Source organism: Siniperca chuatsi, linkage group LG23, assembly GCF_020085105.1.
Source record: "Siniperca chuatsi isolate FFG_IHB_CAS linkage group LG23, ASM2008510v1, whole genome shotgun sequence".
Classification (NCBI taxonomy): Eukaryota; Metazoa; Chordata; class Actinopteri; order Centrarchiformes; family Sinipercidae; genus Siniperca; species Siniperca chuatsi.
This window is the reverse complement of record NC_058064.1, coordinates 17,887,224-17,908,888: the sequence shown is the minus strand read 5'-3', so window position 1 is coordinate 17,908,888 and position 21,665 is coordinate 17,887,224. Positions and strand designations below refer to the sequence as shown.

At 40.4% G+C, this 21,665-nt stretch overlaps 1 protein-coding gene across 1 annotated transcript; it reads left to right on the top strand.

The window, feature by feature from the left end:
* Positions 1 to 1,444: 1,444 nt before the first annotated feature.
* slc38a2 (solute carrier family 38 member 2) lies at positions 1,445 to 13,847 on the top strand. The gene is made up of 16 exons (XM_044186191.1): positions 1,445 to 1,777; positions 2,935 to 3,054; positions 3,200 to 3,281; positions 3,381 to 3,496; positions 5,550 to 5,623; positions 6,008 to 6,100; positions 6,506 to 6,581; positions 8,226 to 8,308; positions 8,446 to 8,504; positions 8,957 to 9,124; positions 9,234 to 9,313; positions 9,482 to 9,582; positions 10,840 to 10,964; positions 11,067 to 11,211; positions 11,309 to 11,406; positions 12,004 to 13,847. The coding sequence occupies exons 2-16, from the start codon at positions 2,936 to 2,938 to the stop codon at positions 12,118 to 12,120; spliced, it is 1,536 nt and encodes a 511-aa protein (XP_044042126.1). The 5' UTR covers positions 1,445 to 1,777; position 2,935; the 3' UTR covers positions 12,121 to 13,847.
* The last annotated feature ends 7,818 nt before the right edge of the window (positions 13,848 to 21,665 follow it).

Below are 21,665 nucleotides of genomic sequence, written 5' to 3'. Positions count from 1 at the left end.
TATTATCAGGCTGCCCGAATAAGTCCCTTAAGACTCTCCAGTTGATCCAGAATGCTGCAGCACGTGTACTGACAAGAACTAGGAAAAGAGATCATATTTCTCCAATATTAGCTTCTCTGCACTGGCTCCCTGTAAAATCCAGAATAGAATTTAAAATCCTTCTCCTCACCTACAAAGCTCTTAATGGTCAGGCACAATCATATCTTAAAGATCTCATAATACCGTATTACCAGATTAGAACACTGCGCTCCCAAGATACAGGGTTACTTGTGGCTCCTGGAGTCTCCAAAATTAGAATGGGAGTCAGAGCCTTCAGTTATCAAGCTCCTCTCCTGTGGAATCAGAGCTCAATTTGACTTTCCTCTTTGATAAAGCTTATAGTTAGGGCTGGCTCAGGTGAGTCCTGAACCATCCTTTGTTGTGTTGTGTTGCTGTAGGCCTACACTGCCAGAAGACTTCCCATGATGCACTGAGCTCCTCTCTTCTCCTCTCCTCCTCTCCATCTGTATGCATTTTTATCCCATTAATGCATGTTACTAACTCGACATCTTCTCTGTAGTTTTCTGCTTTCTTGTCTCTCTCCTCTCTCCTTCTGTCGCTTTCAGCAGGTATTTCTGCCTCCGGAGCTGCAGAGACTGGATTGATGATTGTGGGCCACCTGCTGCCCCCGTGTTCCTGGTCGACAACTGCTACTACAATTGTTATTATTAGGCTTATTACTTTTGTTATCATTATTATTCCTATTACTATCATTTCTATATTTATTACTTCATTAATATTAATATTACCACTACCATTAATTTTTTTTTTTTTTTAAATTCCCCCTCCTCTCTCTCTCTCTCTCTCAAAACCTAACACAGCTGCGGCGGATGGCCGCCCATCATTGAGTCTGGTTCTGTCCAAGGTTTCTGCTTCTTAAAGGAAGTTTTTCCTTGCCACTGTCGCCAAATGCTTGCTCATGGTGGGATTTGTTGGGTCTCTATAAATAATATTTTAAAGAGTACGGTCTAGACGCTGCATTGCTCTATAGGAAAAGTGCAATGAGATAACTTCTGTTGTTAATTGGCGCTATATAAATAAAATTGAATTGAATTTAAACACTTTTTAATATTTTAGGCATTTACCATTTCTATGGTAGGCTAATGATGAATGTTAGGCCCACTTATAGTCTTGACCTCATATGGTATTATTGTAGTAGTTATATAGTATTCTTTGATAACACCTATTGTAAAAAATGTGGAGGATCGCTGTGGTTTTCCAGGGAGGAGACTCTAGGTCATTGCTCTGTTTGTATACAAAAATCACGTCACTGTTGTGCGTAAAAAGTCTCCACCTCCTGCATCCAAACCAGTCGGCCACTCCTCCTCCTCCCCCCTGCTACTCTCTTCCCTCCCTGTAGATGCAGGCTGATGCAATGCTCATCTCTATAAAGGGTGAGTCCCCACCCCTCCTCCAGCAGAACAGGGTATTCTCTCCGAGCGCACCGTATCTCTGGGAATTTGGTTTAACTATAAGTAAATCTAAATTCTTTTGATTTTACGCGTCGGTCGGTTTATTCTAAGAGTGTCTTTGTTCGTTAACTGTTGAACTGTTTCAGCTAGTGTTTTGAATCAGATCCTGTCTAGTAACACGCCTATCCATTCATTGTTCAATTTATTCATATTCAACCTAAATACACTCAAGGATCACTCGGCTTTTGTGAAGAAATCGTCCGGACATTTGCTTTTGCTTTTTTTACTGAAAGGATTTTACAGGCATCCTGCCACATCTTCAGAAGGTAAGAATGCCGGCATCTTACATCATTGACTGTCTGTCAGAAAATTACCGGATGTAGGCCGCACAGTCTTTGAAAGATAATTCTAAGCTTTTAGATGGCAAGATCTTACACGTTTTGGTTTGCTATTTGTGCATAATTGCCTCATTATATGTCTTTGGTTTGCATTTTGAATCTCATTTAATTAAAAGTAGATGCGTTACCAGCTCTTTTGGGCTTAGTCACTATTAAAACTACTTTCTGCCATATTAGATGTGTGGATCTCTTTCTAAGAGCAGAAATTCTCCTTTCTGAAAGGCCTGAGGCGTCATTTCTTACTAGGTCAGCCCTGGTCCAAATAAATAAATAATGAAGCAGTGTGACAGTGATGCTGCAGTGCTGGACTCATGTCTGCATGTGGCACAGGGTTGTCACTGCCACACAGATAAACACAAGCTGAGTGAAAAGGAATTCATGTAAGCCTATCTCTGTGTGTCATTGAAAAGGCTCTAATCTTAACTTTGAATCAGAGCGCAAGCCTCTGCGCAAAATGGAGAGCCATGCCCATAAAGGGACAACACGTGCCATTGTTTCCATCGGAGCCGGTCATGAGAATGATGTTATTAAATGGATCTGGGGTTACGCCTTTTGGGCTCTGTGGGGATCTACATGTGCGCTTTTATATTAGAATGTCAGATTTAGAATATCCACACGAAGCTTTGCCTTAATGTCACCTTATTCTGTTTCATAAATGTCTAAAGAATGTTCGTGTGAGGAAGAAGACGCTGACACACCATGTTTGCATTACACTTTTCAAATACATTTCGGAGGGAAATGTGCGCAAAGAGCGCGTACTGCGGCTTTTTGTCATTCAGCCTGGCTGAGGTGATGTCGGGTGGACGCGGATGCCGGTCTGGTATTTTTCCACTGCCGGTGCGTCACCCCCTCCCTCCCCCCTCTCCTCTTCCTCCTCTACCTCCTCCTCCCTCCAAACAAAAGTCACATGATCTGCGATTCATGAGGAGGTTCTGCGGCGCGCGCCTGCTCACTCTAAATATTAATCGTTCTAAAGGGAACGTGAACGCGCTAGAAATAAAAAAAAGTCTGCGATGGAGCAGGAATGCATGAAAATGACTAACAGAAAGCAAATGTGCTCTTCTTTTCTGCTCTGAAATGTACAGCATGAAACAGCCCACTGCCAAAACTGAGATGAGCCGTTTCAACATATCTCCCGAAGAAGACAGCAGCAGCACCAACAGCAACGAGTACACTTACCAAGACAAGAAGGTCCCACTGAGCGGGTGAGACTGGCTTTAAAATATGTCTGAACACACAAAATATTAGAAAAAAAGAACCCCTTTCTGAACTAGTAACTGTACATCCTGTACACCTATGTAAATCACATTGACTTCTCTAAATTCTTCTATCTTTTATTTTCTTTTAAAGCCAATACTCTGACATGGATGCAGAGAGTCAAAACTTCCTCCCTGAACACAACCTTGGCAAGAAGAAGTATGAGACTGAATATGTAAGAGCTTTTCTTATCCTCCAACACACCTATCTTCTTTGATCACATAATGTCATTCCTTCCTAATTTCCTAACTGTGAACCTTTAATTTTCCCACAGCACCAGGGCAATGCTTCCTTTGGCATGTCCGTCTTCAACCTGGGCAATGCCATCATGGGCAGTGGCATCCTGGGTTTGTCCTACGCTATGGCCAACACTGGCATCGCCCTATTTGTGTAAGTTTTCATCTGTTCTATTCAGCATTAATTTGGTTATTTTCCTTTCTTCACTTTGAAAGTATTTCGGCATTTTACAAGCAGGGCTGCAGAGGTAAAAAATAGTGATTTGGTGGTAATGCCAACAACTGCAAAGCACCTTCATGCATCAGAGGTGAGATTCAAAGCAAAGGAAAATGACCACTCAATGCGATGTGGATTCAGCTGAGGCAAGCAGAAGCATGTGTGGTTTTGTCTGTTGCATCAAGGTTGCAGGTCATGATGTACTGAACCTCTGCAGGATGAGTTTTTGCCAACGGTGTGTGTGTGTGTGTGTGTGTGTTTGCTCTGCAGATTACACCAGGGTCGAAAGTTTACAAATGCTCATTGCTACAGTTTAAGTACTTGCTATCATGTTTGCTGTAGATAAAAGTGAGGAGAGAGTGTTCATTTTTAGTGGGAGAAAGTTCTCTTCAGGGCAAATGATGGGTTCTTATGAGTGCTCCCCCTATTGGTTATCCAGTGCATTGAGTTCACCATGTCCACAAATTGTCTACTTTGTAGCTTATTTTTTGCAGCTTATGTGAACAATTTCAAGCCATTTTTACATCACTTGTCCTCTGGATTCCATCTTTTTTCATTTATGTCAGTTACTTACTGGTGTCTGCATTTCTCACATTTCTGAGCACAATATCCTGAGGAAAAAAACCCCACTTATAACACCACTTTTCCTTAAATGACACTTAAGAAATACTGTCTTTTTCTGTTCCACTGTCAGAACATGAACATATGTACTCATAGTAGGCTACTAGATACTTTGGGTGCCACCAAATGGCCTTTGTATGTCAATCTACAATTACAAACGCAGGGAGTGGCAGGAGAAGCAGCTTAGCAGAGCTAATCCCACTGCATTTGGGCCAGGGTTATATAAACAGAGAGCTAAGATGCGCTTGCAGGAGATCATGAATGGAGCACAGCGTGGCTCACTGTCAGCCAGCAGCTGACCAATCTGAGCCCTATGTCTGTGGAAAGTAGGGGTTGTCTGTTTGCATTTCGAAACACTGTCTGGTGCTCTTCTCGTCAGCAATTACAGTTCCAATAAGCTAACTAACCTCTTGCAGAACAAACTGACTCCCCGTAAAAGGTGATCCACAGCATATATTTGTTGAGTCGCAGCGTACAAATCGATAAGATACGATTATGATGTCAGAGGCAGGCAGGCAGGCGAGCGGCCAGTCAGAGGCTGAAAAGAGCTGGACGGTCACATGCCGCGAGGAGACAGTCTTTACAGCATTGGTCTCAAATGGCCTGGAGATTAATTTTCACCTGAACTATTAATATCTGGGCACACAGTGCTGGCTCTGCAGCATCCCAAGGGTGCTAAGAGGATCCCGTACAGGGAAACCTTTCGCCCTTTGCAACGCTGCTGATTCTGCTCGTGACTCAAAGAACCTGCAGACCGATGCTGCCTTCAAGATCTTTGCTGATCAGGACGACAAAAATGTGAGAAAATGCAGGTTTTCATCACAGCAGATGATTTTGCTGTTAAGTAGGGAAGTAGTGACTGCAGACTCCTGGGTCTCAAAGTCAGCAGGGTCCAAATTCTCTGATTGCTGAAATTCCCTTTTTTTCAAAGCAGATAGTTTGGGATAATCATTTACTGGCCACTCTTTGAGGAATTTTTTTGAAATGAATATCATTATCTTGACAAACGTACATGTTGAGTTCTTGAAACAAGCAGAAATTTATGAAATCATCTCGTCCTCCTTCCAAAAGACATAAGATTTGAGTCATTACAAGGGTAAATTGATGTAAGACATCTTCTACAGTTCCAGGACAGGAGTGTCTGACCTTCACGTTAGCTAAATGTCAATGTGTTTGTTTACCACAGTCAGGAAAATACATTTGTCATTGAATTGGCCTTTAAAGCCCCATGTTCCATAGAAGTAGAAATAAAAAATCAGCGCAGCACTTCAGCATCGATCAGGACCAGCTTGTCATCAGTTTAGCTCTTCTTCCTTGTAATTTCCGTCTTGTTTGCAATCAGCTAAAGATCCCTCTTGTCCATTTACAGGATTCTCCTCGTGGCCGTCGCCATTTTCTCCTTGTATTCTGTCCACTTGCTACTGAAGACAGCCAATGAAGGAGGTGAGTCTGTCAGACGGGGCCCCCCCCACTTGCCCCCCCTCACAAGTGGCATATGCATAATTATTCAATATTCTTCTGAGTAATGAGTACTGTATGCATAATATGCTTCTATCTGATTTTCTACATTAGGTACAATTCATTTAAATCAATAATGTATAATTTTCATAATAGTTCATGTGAAAGAAAATAACAAATGCATAGCCAGCCAGCTACTTTTGACCGACTGTCACCACATATCAAAGATTTTCAGTGGCCCCATCTGGCCACGCTGATGGAAAAACTTCTGCTGTCAGATAGTCATGTATCCATCCGTGCTCCCTAATGGCTTCTTGAAGTCCTTTTGAATGCTAAATCTTCTTTTCTTTGTGTATTGCCTCTTCAAAGGTGCACTGGTGTACGAGCAGTTGGGTTACAAAGCCTTCGGCATGCCGGGGAAACTTGCCGCTTCCTGCTCCATCACCATGCAGAACATCGGAGGTGAGAGAGTGTGGCATTTCAAAAGCAAAGGAAACTTCTTTTAATAGGTGTTATGTAACTATAATTGAACTACTTTTCTATATTTATCCACCATGTGTTTATTCCACCGAACTAAAACACTGTCCCTCTATGTCTAAACTGACTGCACGAGGAAAAAAACAAAGAAAGGGAAACAGACATCTTGGCCGATGGTTAACCAGTGTGTTTTTGGAATGTAGAGTAGCTTCCAGTAAAAACTTGAGTCATTCCACAAGCATGTGTTAAACTTCATTTTCCTTCCACTGGAACAACTCAGCCTCTCACCAAATATTAGACATCACTACTTTTGTAGTGGAGTTCCCTTCATGGACATGACTTGGCTTATTTTACAGGGAAATATACTAACTGCAGTTTTTGTGTTTACAGCCATGTCAAGCTACCTCTACATCGTCAAATACGAGCTGCCCATCGTCATTCAAGCCTTTGTGGGAAGCAGCAACCAGTGAGTGACCAAATATTTTATTAGCTTCCAAACTCAGAAAATACATTTGATCACCTGCAGTTGTTGTAAACAACAGGATGCCTCATTTGGGGCTTTAAGTAATCAATACTAGGTGTTTCTTTGGTTTTCATATTGATTCATTTTAGTTGGCAGAAATAGGAAACGAGCATATAAACATGAAAATCTTGCAGCATGTAGAGCAGAAAATACACAGATACATTTAAAAAATGTGAGTGTAAAAATAAAACATGACATGAGAATATTTTCGACACTGCTCAGTGTACTGAAATATTGATAACAAATGGAGTTTTGTGTTCCTGGAATGGAGATTCTGAGCTCTACAACAAGTCTGACCAGATTTCCAAGAAATCTGTGAGCAGATCAGCCGGATCGGCCTCTGGCTAAGGAACAGTTGATTAGATTTTTGTAGTGATTCTGATCTGATCACACCATTTGTTTAGCAGTTTTGCAGCTGTGACTATTAACCAAATGTCAATACAAACTAGTTTACACATCCCAAAAGAGATTTTGGTGAAAGAACTGACGTGTTGGAAAACTTCGTGTTCTAGTACAAAATTTCCCATTTCGCAACAGAACAAGAATTTCATTCTAAATGCGATGGAAAAGAGAGCAGGAACGCCTGGCAGAGGCACTCGAGGTGTAGTGGCACATCAAGCAAAATGGCTGCCGTTTGTTTTTCAAGTGCTGTGTGTCGGAGAAGGTGAAGCAGTGTCTTTGTCCTTCGGTTGGAGGAGAGGAGGGGGGTCTGGACGTTTTAAAAGGACGGACAGTGCTCAGTCTCTCCGAGTGGCCCTTCAAAGAGCCCTTTTAGTAGATGCAGCCGGTGCCGCATCGAGACGGAGCGCGGGATGAGCTCACTGCGACCTCGCTTCATGTTTAAAAAATTGATGTGGTTCGGCTCCTCAGTGCTGCTTTGTTAAATCTATTTGCGTGAGCGATGCAATCATCCTGCGCAGGCCAGTTTTTGTCAGCTGACCTGCAGATGTTGGTAAAAGCTCCGACTTGACAAGATGTGTCAGCGCAGCAGCTGAGAGGTTTGATCAGATATCAAGCTGCATATAATCAGAAGATTTAAAATGGTTTTAATGTGATGTTTTCTGCACAGGGTTGTCTATTTTAGTGCTAATTAGTTTACTCTTGGTGCTGGTTACTCAGATTGCCTTCAGCTGGGAGAAAGATGATGATATTGTATATATATATATATATATATATATATATATATATACTGTATAACAAACACTAGTGTATCCTGAAAAAGATGACAAAAAAATGAAGAAATAAAACTTCTTTTCTCATCTTTTCTACTGCCAACAGTACCTAACAGTACCCAGGATAAAAATGATACTTTGAAGCTTTTGTCCCGATGTTAAAATTAGATGAGGATGCATGGGGGAATAACTGTTAAAGTACTTCTGATATATCATTTACATTACAAAGTACAGCTTGCAAACATTGCCTACCTGTTCTGAACTTCTTTTTTTTTTAATCAAATCTAAATAAAAACAGGAAGCAAAAATGTAACACAAGTTACAAAGAAACACAATTTTTCAAAAGTTCATTGGTTAATGAATCAATGACCTAAGTAGTATCGCTAACATGTTGTTCTGTCTTGTTGTGTTTCAGAGAATGGTACACTAACGGTGACTACCTGGTGCTGCTGGTGACGCTTGTCATTATCCTGCCCCTGTCACTGCTCAGGAACTTGGGTAAGCAGTGTGTGTGTGTGCGTGTGTGTGTGTGTGTGAAATGATAAAAGACAAAAAAAAAGGAGCATTAAGCAGCTTTAAAATAGAAACCTCGAACAAAACAGTAGCTCATGTTTTTGTTTTGCTTACCCCCTCAGGTTACCTTGGTTACACCAGTGGTCTGTCTCTGCTGTGCATGGTGTTCTTTCTGATTGTGGTGAGTAAAATCCACCCGTTTCCTCTCTCACACACACGCACACACAGATACACATGTATTTCCAACACACCCCCTTTAGCACATGAGCCAGCCTGTTGTGCCGGATGAGTCTTAGTCAGAGAACAAATTTTTCCATTAAATCTGAGGCTCCCCTCCTTCCCCTTCCTATTACATATATACAGCAAGCTATAACACTGGAACAGAACAAAATAAAATAGTAAAACTGCAATTTGGCTGCAACTTTGTTATCTTTTAAGATTTGGCTTGAGATGTTGACTGTTATTTTAACTGATTTCTCACAGTAGTTGGGGTTTTTGTTTCCCATGATGGGCTACATGTAGTTTCAAAGGCTTTTCAACCAGAAAAAAAAACCTGACACATTTAAAGATCTACTGAATATCAGCCCAAAATGTTAGCTAACTTAGCCTAAAATCTGTTGACTCGTCCTCCAGGTGATCATCAAGAAGTTCCAGATCCCGTGCCCTCTGCCAGTGGACGTCAATGCTCTGAACGAAACGTTGAGCAAAGCGCTGAACACCACCATGTTCCACCTGAACTCAACCGCCGTGGACTACAGCGAGGACATGTGCACGCCAAAATACTTTGTCTTCAACTCTCAGGTGAAGCTCTTTGAGACGCAAAACATCTGGAGGATTGAAATTTGTACTAAAACAAAAATCTTACGTAATATTTGGGGCGTAAATGTTGATTGTTGTTCTTTTTTTCCAGACTGTCTACGCTGTTCCCATCCTGACCTTCGCCTTCGTGTGCCACCCTGCCATCCTGCCCATGTACGAGGAGCTCAAAGAGTGAGTGCACACTGCTTTCATTTCATCATGTTCACCCAAACTACAAACCACAGCTGCTTTCTTATCAGCGTTTTTGCATTTTTTAAACTCGAGAGATGATATCACATTTACATAAAAACTGCGTTCTAGTGTCTAAATGAAACATCCCCTCTTCTCCCGCCCAAATAGCCGTTCCCGCAGAAAGATGCAGGGTGTTGCCAATGTCTCCTTCCTGGCCATGTTCATCATGTACCTGCTGGCCGCCCTCTTCGGATATCTGACCTTCAACCGTGAGTCTAAACCAATGGCATTTAATGTGTTGTTTAATGTATGGTGGCAGGCATGTAGCAGATTCTTTAATCCAGCTGAATAACATAACAATAACATAGTTTCTTGAGGAAGTACATTTTTAGGAGAAGCACAAATCTATATGGCCTCAAAAATGTGCCAAAATTCTTCAAGAACAGACTAGAAAGCAACAAAGAGTTAATCGTACCAGTGTAGGCTTACAAGCGGTCATTGTCCCTGAATACTAAATGTCAAGCGGATCAATCATCCAAAGTTAAGAGAAGAAGCTTACAGGTCCAAATTAAATAATGAGAATACCGCCTGGAACAAAATGCTGAGGACAGGACTTAAGGCCTGTTATGCAAGACTGTGAAAAAACCCACCTGATGCAACTGGCCAGTGTGCCACTATGTTTGTTTTCCTGTTTGTCATGGCAGGAATAAATGATCAGGAACATTCCAGGAACATCAAACTGGTTATATAAGAGCATGATAGAGAGCAAAGACTTCCTCAACCGTCATGACAGGGCAAGACCTGATGTGCCGTGGTGCGGAGTTTGAATCAGGGCGAGTAGAGATGGTGAAATCCTCCCGATGTTTGTTCTAACCTGCCTGGCAGGGTTTGCCACCATTAGGACAGACAGTGGGCACGCAGCTACAGCTGCAATTTAAATCTGTGTGGGAGTGAAATACACTGCAGCAGAGATGTTTAAATGAAGGCAACTAATGTAACACAATGTTTAAAAAACGTGACGTGGCACAGTCATGAATAGAGCAAAATATTTCACATACTACTGAACACAAGTTTTTAGTCAGAGTAGGTTTGGTGTTTTAACACATATTGGGCAAACACCATAAAATATTAACTGTTAACGCTCTAATGAAGCCTTTCTTTTCATGCGAAAGTATTTTACTGTTTTTTGACATGTTCCCCAAAATATAACAACTAACATTTGCTAATTAGCACGAAACACAAAGTACAGCTGAGGGAAAGGAAAAGGTGAAAACTATGCCTTACATGTTTCCTCGTTCCGATAACGGCTATGAATTCAAAACACGTTTTATGTTTTCATAATAGACACAATGAAGTGTCATGGATCATTTTTCTGACAGCTAACTCCAATTTTGGCAGCTTTACAGCCTGTTTTTTGTAAACTATACTTGACTCTAACCCATTTCTTTATAAATGTGTCCCATGATGCGTTTGTGAATCGAGCGGTGTGTGCTTCAGGTCTAAAGGGTCTCTGTCTTTCTACACAGTGCACGTGGAGCCTGAGCTGCTGCACACCTACTCCAAGGTCTACAAGTCTGATGTGGTGCTGCTGATCGTCCGTCTGGCTGTGCTGACTGCCGTCACTCTCACCGTCCCTGTGGTGCTTTTCCCTGTAAGTGTCAAAGAGAGAGAGCAAATCTTATCAGATTATCACTGTCACAAGAATTTAGTGAGTCATGTAGGCTAATCTCTCTTTTTGTCTCTCTCTCTGTAGATTCGTACCTCTGTCAACCAGCTCCTGTGCGCCTCTAAGGAATTCAGCTGGATCCGCCACACCGTCATCACTGTGGTCCTGCTAGCCGGCACCAACGCCTTGGTCATCTTTGTCCCCACCATCAGGGACATTTTTGGCTTCATCGGTAGGTGTTTATGTGTGTGCTGATGTGTATGATATGCCATAAAAAGCATCTCAAATACAAAATGTGACTAAAATGTCAAATTTCTTCCCTCACGCAGGCGCTTCTGCTGCTGCCATGCTCATTTTCATCCTGCCGTCGGCTTTCTACATCAAACTGGTCAAGAAGGAGTCCATGAAGTCTGTGCAAAAGATTGGGGTAAGGAGCTAGTTCTTACATCTACAGGCATATGTCAGAGAATTAGCAGAAACATCACCAGAAAGCCATCTATAGAAGCTTTTTAGACTGTTGAAGTCACTTTGAGGCAGAAGTTTGACATTTTGGATAACAGACTGATATACTTTCTTGCTGAGAGTTAGATCAAAGACCACCACGTTCATATTTGTTTGTTCAACATGAAGCTGTAGCCTGTTAGCTTAGTTAAGCATAAAGACTGAAAACGTGGAGCAAACAGCTAACCTGGCTCTGTTAAATGGTAACAACATCCATACAAAAAAACAAGTATAAAAATGACAATGTCTAGTTTTACAGGGTGTTATGTGCTGGACAATTTCTTGGCCATTTGTTATGCTAAGCTAAGTTGACGAATGAAATGATTGGATGGGCTTATTTCAGGCCTGCAACAGCCACAGATACCCCCTTTAAGAGCATTTGCTTTATTAATTGCTGTTGGGATTTAAAGAGAATTTCCACATAATATAGCAAAAGATGTTTCTGAAATACATTACCTACCCTAGCTTTAAAGGCGCTCACGGTCAACACTGTAGCTAAATGTCAAATCGTTCTCCTCTCCAGGCCACCGCCTTCCTGCTGTGCGGCATCCTGGTCATGATCGGCAGCATGAGCCTCATCCTCCTGGACTGGATCCACAATGCCTCAGCCAGCTCGGATGCACACGCTGACGGACACTAAAGAGGACTGCTACGACCGTGCAACCATACCATCAAAGATCAAAACCTTTATTGTAAAAGAAGAAAAACACAAGAACTCACTTGATGCTCGGCTTTGACTTCCTGAGTGACAAACCATGCCATTCCAAGAGAATGTATCCGGACTTTGTACAGTATGCCGTTGTAGACCACAGAGATGGTGTTTTACATGTTTTTTTCTCTTTGCATTGTAACTTTTTTTCATTGTCGTTTTTGCTCCTTTTTATTTTTAATGTTTTGTGTAGTTATGGTACAGCTGAAAACATACATTTGAAGGTGCCTCAAATCAGATGACAGGCGTAGAGTTCAAAATGCAGCTTACACTCAGGTACGGTGTTACATGAGCGTGGCTGTAACCTCAGAGCTTGGCAACAACAAATCCTGCTGAGAAACATATGTGAATCTCCCGAAGATTGACAAGAGGCAACAGACTTGAAAGTTTATCCTCAAAGACGATTAAGTTCCTTCCAACATTTGTTTTTTTTTTGTTTGTTTGTTTTTTACTTTGCCAAAAATGTATTTGTAAAGCATCTTTGTATATTGAAAAGCACTTACTGTTCAGCACACATCAGTTTTCACCGCCTATTCAGTATTCGTACAAAGGTTTTGTGACCTTGCTTATAGTGTCAGCTTTCCTTGTAAAACATAGTCAACAGAACCTGCCTTTTCAGACGCGACACTGGGAGCTGCAGCGTAGGACTTTTTCGAAACTGTATTTACTCTTTATAACCTGCTGAAGATCTTGTTGGAATAGCGTGTGCAGCAACCACACTACTGCTTCAAGACCTGGAGGCCACCGAGCCTCCAGTTCCACCTACCCATTCAGGGGAGGGGGAAACTTAAACGTTTTTTCTTTATGGGAGAATACTTTGAATTTGACCACATGCAGTGGTTGTAATATACCTGTTAAACTTGCAAAAACTAAGAACTAGAAGTCAGGTGTGCTCTCAAACACAGACAACCAAACAACAAAGAGAGCTAGGGAGCGCGTCTGTCACGATGTTTTGAGTGTTTTTACATACGGTTGCGCAGTTTTCTGCTTTCAAAATGTTTCACAATGAAGAACTTGATAGCTCCACGTGGACTTATTTCCCGTCGAGTCGTGAATCTGTCATCTGACGGTGCACTGTGCTTCCAACACTAACTTAACACATCACCAAATTGTTATTGTCCAACATCTATTTATGGAAGACCGTGAAATCAATGTAATTTAATCTATTTTACTATATTTATATAATATGTATATATATATGTATATATATCTATTGAGTTCAACTGTATATACGCTTTGTTTTGTTTGAACTTTTTCTTTTTTTTTTACAATAATGCATTGGAGCTGTAAAACAACGAAAAACCCCAAGCTGGTGAATTTGTGAAATCGAATTGGCTCCGATACACCTGAGCTTCAACTGTTCATCTCAGTTAAGAACAACTGAAATATTCTACTGTGTTGATTCTGTGAAAACTGTGTTATATGTGGAAGCCACTGATACACGCAGCGGCAGCAGTCTTGTTTCCTTTTTGGCCCCGGAACATGAACTTGGATTAGCAAAATGTTCTTTACGCACATCTTGGTTGGATAGTATGTCAGCCATCTCTTGACTTCAGGAGCAAAGAGGGCTTCACCTGCCAGTGTTACACTCTTGTTTCAATGAAACACTATGTATATCCTGTAAATAATGTCCAATTAAAATCAAAGATAATCTATAACAAGGACTGTTGGTGTTCTTTGTGTCCTGTGTCAGCTTCTTTTTGTGAAAGAGTTTGTGAATGTGGTTTATGAGAACAAGGACTTAAAACTGGTCTGGAAGCCACTGAGTGGATTTGTACCAGGTCCTCCATCATGCACTAGGGACCTTTGATAGGGACCTTTAAATGTCTGGTCAGATTGTTGTCAGAATGCTAACCACAACAGCGGCCACTAGGGAGCCTTATAAATGACAAATATGCATTTTATTTTAAAAAGTATGAACAGTTTAGTTTTTGAAGGGAAATGCTTTTCAGTAAAATAACTTTATATAATTTTTTGCAATACTATGTTTATTGGCTTTTTTTATTCATTTTGAATAAACAGAACAAACAAGAACAAACATTCACAAAAACTCTCTCTCCCATCCCCAATAACACAACCATCTCAGTAAAACAAGGGACATACATACACATATATAAGAAAGAAAATAAATTATATACACAAGTAAAAATATTTAATATATGTATATATACATGCACAATCCATTATCCGTTATCATCCTATTCTCCCTTCCTGTTCACAACCATGATACTCTTGCTGTGCTACAAATTACAAGTTACCTTGTAATGATGGTTGTAGCACCACTCCTTGTCTGATCACAGGTATCTACACAGATCGTTCATAAAATGTAAAAAAAGGTGTCTACATCTTATAAAAGTCCTCAACTTTACTATTTAATCCAATCCATCCACTAGGTCTCTGAATATCCTTCCATTTTAAAGCAATTACACCTTGTAACAGACAGAAATGTATTGGTTTGCGTTTCCTTACATTTACTGGAATTTTCCAGAACATACAACACAAAGAATCATGGTTTACCTTGAGTAGTAGTAGTAGTTTTAATTTGGGAATGTATGAAGCTCCTAATTTGTAAGTACTTAAAAAATGTGTTTCCTAGGACAGTTATATTGAAATAATTGTTGTTGACAGACTACCTTCATTATACAGGTCTTTTATTTTACTTAGTCTTTTATCCGTCCAATGTTAGAATCTCATATTACATCTAAAACCATAATTTCTCCAAACAGGTGTGAAACATGAACATCTTAATAATACTGATGCATCCCATCACATAAATAGGCACTGAGCTCCATCTCTCTAAAGATTCTCCTACTTCTTTCAACACAGGATCATAATTGATTGATGATATGTTTTCATGGTCCCCAGGTTTATCAAAATCAAAACAATATCATCTGCAAAAAGAGATAAACGATGTTCTGTCTTACCTGTTGTTATGCCTATGATTTCAGACGACTGACGAATTGCCATGGTCTCTGGCATTTTTTGTTTAGCATTTAATACATTCAACAGCCTGTGTGTGTTATGAAATGCTTGTCTGCCCTGCGCAAATCCATTTAGATCATTAGCAATCAGGTGGGGGATGATTGTTTCTATCCACCTAGCCAGGGCCTTACATAGTATTTTGGTGTCACATGACATTAAAGATATAGGACAATACAATGCTCCTTCTGAGGGAGATGTGCCTGGTTTTAACAGAAACGAAATTACTGCAGATCTTAAGGACGGAGGTAATATTCCTTTTTCATAGGTTTCATTAAAGGTTCTGTATACGAAATTGTGAACATTAATACAGCAGCAAACAGCTATTTGCTATGTAAAGATATGGTGGAGTAATAGCATCCTGAGCAGAGGATGACGTCACACTCCCACTGTATGTTGTCATCCGAGCTTCCCTGCATGTTAGTGTATGTGAGTCCCTGCCTGTGAAACTGTTGGCTTTGAGGAGAGCGATATAACAGCTGGTTCTTTTCTCTAACGCGGTGAATTAGGGGTTTATTTCGACCAAACCAGAGTTGGTGATTGTTGGAACAGTGGAAAGACGAACAAAGTTTGATTTTGTTTCTGTCGAGTTTGAATTAAGTGTGTTTTTTATGATCAACGAGATAAAATTATTGTTTTTCTCAATGGGGTCTAGTGGGCCGTAGCGCCCATTTGTTTTGGTCTGAGATGCTTGTGCTATAGTGGGACATTTAGTGGCAGTGAATGTCGCATACAGCTCCTTTAAACATCTCAAGGAGGTGAGGCAACAATTTTCCTGAGAATTTCTTATATATTTCTATGTGTAGGCCAGCGGTGGAAGAAGTATTCAGATCCTTTAATGAAAGGTCCAGTGTGTAACATTTAGGAGGAGCTATTGGCCGAAATGAAATAGAATACTTATACGTATGTTTTCATTTGTGTATAATCACCTGAAAATAAGGAACTGTTGTGTTTTCATTACCGTAGAAAAAGCCGTTTTTATCTACAAAGGGAGTAGGTCCCCTTCCACGGAGGTCGCCATGTTACACTGCCATGTTTCTACAGTATCCCAGAACGGACAAAACCAAACACTGGCTCTACATTGGGCCTTTCACGTTTTTCACGAATTTCATGGCCACCATAGTTTCTCCTACACACTTGGAAGGGGAGGGTGAGGGGAGTGATATTCAAATGGTTGCAAACTGCAATTTCAACGCTATATGTCACTAAATCCTACACACTGGAGCTTTAAGTAAAAGTACTGATACCACACTGTGAAAATACTCCACTACAAGTGAAAGCCGGCATTCGAAACTTTACTTAAAAGTGTGTTAGTATTATCAGCAAAATGTACTTCAAGTATAAAAAGTATAAGTAAAATGCAGGAAATAGTCCCTGTCAGTGTTTTACTATTACAAATGTTTTTGGATTAATATTACTGCTGCATTAATGAGTATGGTGCATTTTACTGCTGTAGTTGTATACGTTTTCTCAACCCATAAAGGAACACTTCATCTTTCAGTTTATCAGAAAAATTCACATTCAAAATCACCTAATTGTGAGATACATGGTTTTCATTTTCAAGTTCTGAAAAGTAACTAAAGCTGTCTGATGAATGCAGTGGAGTAAAAAGTACAATACTTGCCTCTGAGATGTAGTGGAGGAGAAATATAAAGTAGCATAAAATGGAAACACTCAAGTAAAGTAAAAGTACCACAAATTTGTACTTACGTACAATACTTGGGTAAATGTACTTAGTTACATTCCACCACTGGGGGAGGCCATCAGGCCTGGGTGTCTTTCCACTATTCATACTCTTCAACACATCTACTAGCTCTTCCATACATAGATTTTTATCAAGATTAGTTTTAACCTCCTCAGTTGAAGTTGGGAATTGAAGCTGGTCCAAAAACTTTTGTTTTTTCGAGCTATCCGGGTCTTCAGATGTATACAGATCTTCATAGTGTTTTGTAAAAGCAGTGTTTATTTCAACTGGATCAACTAGGTTTTAGGAGTTAATTGCTCTGTTTGTCTGTCACTTTTTAATTCTCCATGCTAGCAGCTTTCCAGCATTTTCTCCCTGGTCATAGTACGATGCTTTAACCACAACAAATTGGAAGCTATTTTATTGGTAGTTAGCTCATTGTATTGGGATTTAAGTAGGAGAAGCTCGTGCTGTTTTTCTGGGATATCACTGTGATAAAGTTGTTGTACTAACTCCCTAACTTTTTGTTCAAGAGCATCCAGATGTTCATAACTTACTTTTGATTTGTATTTAGTTTAGCTTATGTCGCCCCTTACATATCCTTTATGAATGCCTCCCATTTTATTGAATCTTTGGATTGATTTTTGTTTACAGAGAAATATACGTCATATGAATTTGAGAAGCATTAATAGTCTTTTTTATTAGAGTTAAAATATTCCAAATATCAACTAAATTTAAATCGGCCATGATTTTTTGAATGGTCTTTCTGTGTCGATGCCAGTAGAGGTTTTGATAAAATTAGCATATATACTTATTAAGTTGATCTGGTTAGATCCTATGGTACCATTAAGTATAATGTGCCTCCCTGATGGATCTATGTATTTGATTTTCAACTGAAATGGGATTAGGAAATGGGAACTCTGCTCTATTTAGAATGAGGCTATACAATAACTTCTATATTATTGGTACAGGATGATCCAAACATAGTAGTGTCATGTGTTCTCTTGGTTGTACGTTCGGATAGCATGACCAAAAAAATTTAAATAAAAAAATAAAAGCAAAACACAGAGCTCTGAGCCCCTCCCAAGAAACCCTCATGCACTTCCCCAAACGAAGCGCATGTCAAAAACACAAAGAGCAGGTAACTTCGCCGTTATGCAGAACGTTTGATCCGCACTGTGAAGAGCAAGTACTGAGATTGTTTTATAGGCTTGCTAGCAAACTGAAGACAGAAAGACCGTAAGCACAGAAAAATGCCAAAGAATGACTTTAAGGTCTGATCTTTAAGGCACAAAAGGGGGCATTACTTGCATCTCTATCTGTGCTTCTTCATCTTTCCTTGGCCCCTGAACCTGTGATCCTCTGTTTAATGTCCAATTAAAATCAAACATAAACCGTAACATGGCCTTGGTGTTTTGTGTTCCGTGTCGGCTTCTTTTTGTCTGAGCAGAGTTTGTGATTGTGGTTTATGAGGACAAGGAGTTAACAGTGATCTGGGAGTCATTCAGGGCAGTGTTTCCCATTAGTTACCGAGACTACGGCGGCCCGCCACAGTCTCATAATGAACCGAAAATATTCGTACACTTCTCACATTAACATAAAAGATTTCTAACGTTGTGTTTTGCGCCGTTGGTTCAGCAAAGCATCTCACTCCCAGTCAGTCAGCCCCCCCACCCCCTCACACACACACACACACACACACGCACGCACACACACACAGAGCGGACAGCAGAGCAGAGAGGCCGCAGTGGAGACACCAGGTGAAGTGAAGGTCACATTTTCTGATAGCGAATTGTTACAAACAAGCTAAAACAAAAGCTGTCTGTATGTAGCCTAACTGTTTATCTTAGTTTGCCACGAATCTTAAAATTTGGCACATTGTTGTAAACGTACTGCTGGCTGAGGCAAAGCAGCCCCTCCTCCCTCTACCAGTGTGCTCACAGCAGCAGCAGCAGAGGGAGGCTGATACTGACTGTGTTCTTCATATTTTGATGTCACGAATATTATTTTACTACTTAGATTTGTTTCCACTGAGATACTGTTTATATAGTGACTTTGCTGTTGTAAACTCTACTGTTGCTGCTCTAGAAACAATATTCATTTCTAATCCTGTTTTGAATTAATTCTTTTTTTAAATGATAATTTAAAAAACAACAATTATTTAGTAATAAAAAAGAACCGGTAAGAGTATCGATAAAGAACCATGTAAGAGTATAGATAAGATAAAGATACAATTCTAGCGATACCCACTCCTACAGCTGGTTATGGATTCACCCTGACCTTGGGAGGATGAGCAAATCACAGTTCACATCTCTTCATTATAAGCCTTGTTTAACCAATGTCATTTTATGATTATTATTTTTTTATGGCACACAGAGCGATCACTCACAAAAATGTGAAGGATTACTTCAGGACATGGCGCTTACTTCATCAGTGAGCACATTTGTTTCACTTTTTTTCCTGCTAGTGTCATGTGAGTGTAATGTGTAAAAACTACAACCTGTGTGTTTTTTTTAATTAATATTGTAATGGTAAGTTTTTAGTCAACCCCCCACACCCAAGAGCACAAAGTTCTTCATAGATCTAGCCCCTTAATTTTCTCTCAGAGTACCCAGATTGATGCATTTAACTCGAAAATGTACAAAATGTTCTTCCGGAGGACCATGTCCCCAGACCCCCCCTAGAGGGTCCGAGGTCCACCCACCATAGTCTCACAAAATCCTGTGGGAAACACTGCAGTGGATTTGTACCAGGTCCTCCATCATGCAGATAACAGGGACTTCGAAATATCTGGTCATTTGGTTTTCAGAATTATAGTCCACCTCAACACTCGGGGCCTTAGTAGTAACAAACAAAACACAAATTTGACACTAAGTGTAAGCAATAATGTTTCTGAGGGAAACTCTTTTCTGCAGTGTTGAATTAAAATGAAGCATTTTCTTCACTTTTCTCTTGACAACGGTGCTCCCTAGTGGTCAACAGAGGACACTCCACAGCTGGAGACAAGTTCATTTAACGTTTTTATCCCACACAGATTAAACATTTATATAACTGCTGATCACCAGGATCATCAGCCTGATAAAAGAGAGGGGGATGTCACATTAGTGTAATGCAGCTCAAACGTTTGTTATTGTCCTTGGAAACAGTTCACAAAAGTTTCTCACCACAAGGTCAATTAAGTAGCTGTTCTGGAGCTTTTGATTGTATCTCATGATCGTAATCAGCAGATTTAGTTTGCCCAGTTGTCATGGATTGTAGATCAAATTTAAATTTTTTTCTGAGCAATTTAAGGACTTCTTGTCCATGGTGGCGCCAAAGTTAAGCCTAAAATTTCATTCTTGACCTTGAAAACAGCAGTTGACAAAATAATCTCACCACAAGGTCCATTTAGTAGCAGTTCTGGAGCTTTTTTTTTTTTTTTTATAAACACGCCTGTAATTCAGCTCCATTTTTCACTCTGCTACCTCATTGTAGTCCTTAACCACTGCTTTCAGTGACTGAACCATGTTTATTTCTCTAGTGCTCTTAAAGGCCCTGCATGGAATGGAAAAAACCTGGCTGATTAGACGTCTCAGGACTGCGTGGACAAGTACAGACAATCGACAACAGACAACACTGGCGTCTCCTTGACTCTCACGTTAGCGTTGTTGGGCAGGACAAACGACATGTTTATTCACATTTTGATTTGTCATAGTAGGAAATGCACAGGTGTTACTAATAACATTAGTGACGGGTCTGTTCTATTCAAGTGTCCCAGTAAGCCGTGACAGCTAAAAGGAGTCATTTTATTATTTACACCCATGCTTTTTCTACTGACCTGTCAAAAGGCCAATTCTTATCAATTCATAGTCCGGTGACATAAATTCCCAGCAATGCTTCACCCACCGTCAACCTGAGAACCTGAGGTCTAATAAACTAGATTAATTGAAAACACAGTGCATCACTGTAAACAGTCAGGTCTATGAATGGTAAATGGACTGTACTTGTATAGCGCCTTTCCACTCACATGCTTCACACACTACACTATCACATTCACCCCATTCACACACTGATGGCAGGTGCCAACTGCTCATCAGTTCAAGGAAACACTGAAGGCACAGCCCTCGGGAGCAATGGGTGGACGGCCCGCGCTACCACCAAGCCACAGCCGCCCACTGCAGCGGTAATAACTGACATTGCTGCATAGCTGCTGAACATAGTGGAGCATTGCGCAGCTAAAGAGTCAGATACTTCCCTCTGGAGTTGGTGGAGACCAAACACAGAGCTAAGACAGTGAATACTGGACTTCATCAGGTGGCCAGAAACACCACTAAACGACACCTGGATGTGTAAATAAGCAACTGTTTGCTAACAGGTTCGCCATATCAACTTAATTCATTTTTATTTATATAGCGCTAATTAAAAGGTGATGATATGTCAATGTTGTGTTCACAACGTGTTTCTGCTGCCCCCAAGTGGCCAAAATTGTTTTGTTTTTTTTACAGTTTTTTTTTTTCCTTGTCTGTATCTAACAGTGATATTATGGACTAGAACAGCGCTCCAATCTACTGCACATTCATAACAGCATTACACTTGATGTCTGGTAGTTCTTTCCTTGGAAACAGTAAGGGAAAGCCATTGTGTAATGTCAAACAGACAAAGAAAGACATCACAAAGCCACCCACTGTTTCAAAAGCTGATTTTTGGGAAGTGTAGAGCAGAAACACCAAAGCAACGGAGATGGAGACAGAGATGAAACACTTCCTTCTTTAAAATCTAAAATGGAGGCATTTCCTTCCTCCATGTGAAGCCTCTGACAAACACACAGAGCAAA

Bases quoted from the DNA above. Each gene is read 5' to 3' on its own strand.
- slc38a2 (XM_044186191.1), top strand. From the start codon at position 2,936: ATGAAACAGCCCACTGCCAAAACTGAGATGAGCCGTTTCAACATATCT. The intron at 5,624-6,007 runs GTGAGTCTGTCA...GCCTCTTCAAAG, and splicing joins GAAGACAGCCAATGAAGGAG to GTGCACTGGTGTACGAGCAG. The intron at 11,212-11,308 runs GTAGGTGTTTAT...TCCCTCACGCAG, and splicing joins GGACATTTTTGGCTTCATCG to GCGCTTCTGCTGCTGCCATG.